The sequence below is a fragment of the Gymnoscopelus microlampas genome (genome assembly GCF_963454915.1).
Source record: "Gymnoscopelus microlampas genome assembly, chromosome: 4".
Classification (NCBI taxonomy): domain Eukaryota; kingdom Metazoa; phylum Chordata; class Actinopteri; order Myctophiformes; family Myctophidae; genus Gymnoscopelus; species Gymnoscopelus microlampas.
In genome coordinates, this window is record NC_139941.1 from 40042692 (window position 1) to 40045642 (window position 2951).

Genomic DNA, 2951 nt, shown 5'->3' on the forward strand with positions numbered 1-2951 from the left:
CAGTTGTAATCTCAAGTTGTGCATGCATGTATGAGAGAGGGAGCGAATATGAATGACGTCTTACTCTTGACTAACAGTGGTTAATTTAACATGGATATTGAATTACAGCCGTTGCTGACCTGAAGAAGGAAAAAAAAAGCTTTTACAGTATTTGCTTATCAAACGTAATGGTGGGTCACCGAGGGTTTTGACATGCGTTTTGAGACAAGACAAGGTTGCCAAGTAGCTCTGCAGGAGTCTAGCCACGTAGGCTATATGAGGGTCGGTCTTTCTGTCTGTGTGTTAGGAGATAATCTTGCAAACCAGTGGACTGTTCAGTGCCAGATTTCTTGTGCATACTGCCAGTAGTAGTCCACAGAAGTATCTCAACATTTTTTTTTTCACGTTTTATACTTTTGAAAATATCCTATCTTCATATAATGTGTCCTCACTAAACCTCATGATAATATGGTAAATGTTTTGTCTACTCCATCTGTGTCTCAGAGGATGGCTGTGGACAGTTCAGAAACCCGCCTACCAGTGACATCATAGATGGGGAATCCAAGCTAATAGAATCTGCAGGCTTTCTATTCCTGGAAAGTCGGCATGCTATAATGAAAGCCATGGTTTTCCTCCGTTCTCACGTTAATAAAATCTAAATTAAAAAATGTAAATCTTCTTTGAAAACAAAACCTGCCAAATGATGATGTCACTAGTAGGCGGTTTCCTGAAGTGTCCACAGCCCTCCTAGGAGCACAGACCAAGTACAAATTATTTTTACCATTTTATCATGACTATTAGTGAGGACCGATTATATGAAGATAGGTTGAAAATGGGTGAAGTTGTCCTTTAACTTTAATTTGTATAAATGAAGTCAATGTTGGTCTGATCGGGTTGAAACCGTGTCCATATTTGGAGTCACACATCATAGATATGTCATAAATGACAGACATTATAGATGACTGACATCACAGGCTGGCCACATAAATATAGACACTATAAGGTTGATAAACAGTCTGTCACATAAATATTGATATTGTAGCCTTAATAAACATTTAGCAACATGTCTGGAAGAGATGGCGGTAAAAAGAAGCCCCTGAAGGCACCCAAGAAACAGAACAAGGATCTAGATGATCAGGATTTGGCCTTTAAGCAGAAGCAGAAAGAGGACCAGAAGGCCATGGAGGAAATGAAGGCTAAAGCAGGGGGGAAAGGACCTCTGGCTTCTGGTGGAATCAAGAAATCAGGCAAGAAATGAGGATGTGAAGACGGTGCCCACTTGCTGCTACAAGGTTCCTTAACCCCAGTTTCTGCCCACATGGATGCCCGTTTGGTTGCCAGGATAAATCAATCCCTCTCATCCTAACCAAGTGTGGATCCCAAGATCCATATGATTTAGTTTGTCATCACTTTGATGGAGTTAGGGGGCAATACAAGTTTAGAACTTGCTCTGATGAAGGCTATGCCAAAACGCGTCAGACTTGGGACTTTGTGGGACCCCGCAGGAGAGACTAACTGAGGGAGAGAAATAATGCCTATTTGATAAAGAAGCTTTTTTTTTTGGCAGAATGTGAGCCAGTCTAAGGCCCTGTCGTTAACACCAGCCCTGTACTGGAGATGGAATAATAAAAGGTCATGGTCCACAGTATCAAATGCCGCAGTCAAGGAGTGCTAGGATGGCGCAGTCACTGGAGTCGGAAGAGAGGAGTAGGTCATTGTGCATCTTCAACAAGGCAGAATCTGCTATGATGAGCCTTAAACCCTGACTGAAATCTTTCCATGTTTTCTTGATTTAAAAAAAAAAGTCTTTCCGCATTGGAAATTATTTTGTCCGTGGTTCTCTTTGAATAATATGAGTAGATTACATCGGACATACCAGGCTTCTGATTCACATCGTGTGATCAGTGGAGATTCTCTGTGGTCAAAAAAAATACATCTGCGATGTAGGAATGTAGGGGAAGGAATCAAAAATACGTCCAATGGACTATCAGCCTCGATCGAGTGGAGGGCGATGATGTTTAAGCATGGATTGTGAGATTATAATGTCGCTGAGACAATATGAGACTACTAGTACACTCTACCAAGATCGATCTGGAAACCACTCAATCTGAACAGCTCCCTGTGTTTTTAGTTTTTGTGTTGTCTTATTGTTGGTGAATTCAATTTAAACTTTATTCCAGACACTCATTGGATCCATAGAGTACATACAAATAATAGACGAAACACATCAAATAAATTAAACAGTTAAAAAAGCATAATAGACGAAACACATCAAATAAATTAAACAGTTAAAAAAGCATAAAATCATAAATAGAGGCTGACTCTCCAGTGTTTACGCAGCCTGGACTGGAGTACCGGAGACAGCTCTTTCCAGGATTGACTATATCCTCAATAATACTGTTCCGACCGGGACTCATCCAGGCGAGACATGAATCCATCCAGAGTGCCTTAAGAGAGTCTCACATGTGTGGATTCCACACGTTACAAACAGGTGACTGGTACTATGCTATCTAGGGACCTTAAGTAAAATCCTCAGGAATCATTGTAGGCCGCTTTAAGTCTTTCTTGTATGTGCACCACAAGTAAGCTGTATACATGGGAGTGCAAAATGCTTTAAAACGTTCACACTTGACAGGATCTGAACAACACATACTGAACCTGCGAAGCAGCATATTAGCCTGGGCATAAAGTGAACTATACACAAGAGCAGTGCATCTCAAGTGTGACCAGCAGCAGGTCGCTCACCCAGTAATATCCTGTTTTTCAGTTTTGTTTTTGCAAAGCAGCATGGTGCGAGGGTCACTCCTCTCAGTGCTATTTTTGTGACAATATACATCATTTCTTCCCCTTTCAATCATGCCAGTCCCAGAGATGGCATGACTCACACCGTCTTGTTTTGTCCTCGTTAGCGGTGACTGTTTTATATTAGATTCCCAGACATGACATTAGCCTTTAATGCGATTAATAAGTGC

The 2951-nt window shown here is 41.2% G+C and overlaps 1 protein-coding gene across 1 annotated transcript; it reads left to right on the forward strand.

Annotated features, from left to right (window-relative positions):
- Positions 1-1042: 1042 nt before the first annotated feature.
- On the forward strand, positions 1043-1237 carry LOC311043729 (translation machinery-associated protein 7-like; the record flags this gene model as incomplete). The annotated part of the gene is made up of 1 exon (XM_084055084.1): positions 1043-1237. The coding sequence occupies one exon, from the start codon at positions 1043-1045 to the stop codon at positions 1235-1237; it is 195 nt and encodes a 64-aa protein (XP_083911210.1).
- Positions 1238-2951: the final 1714 nt, after the last annotated feature.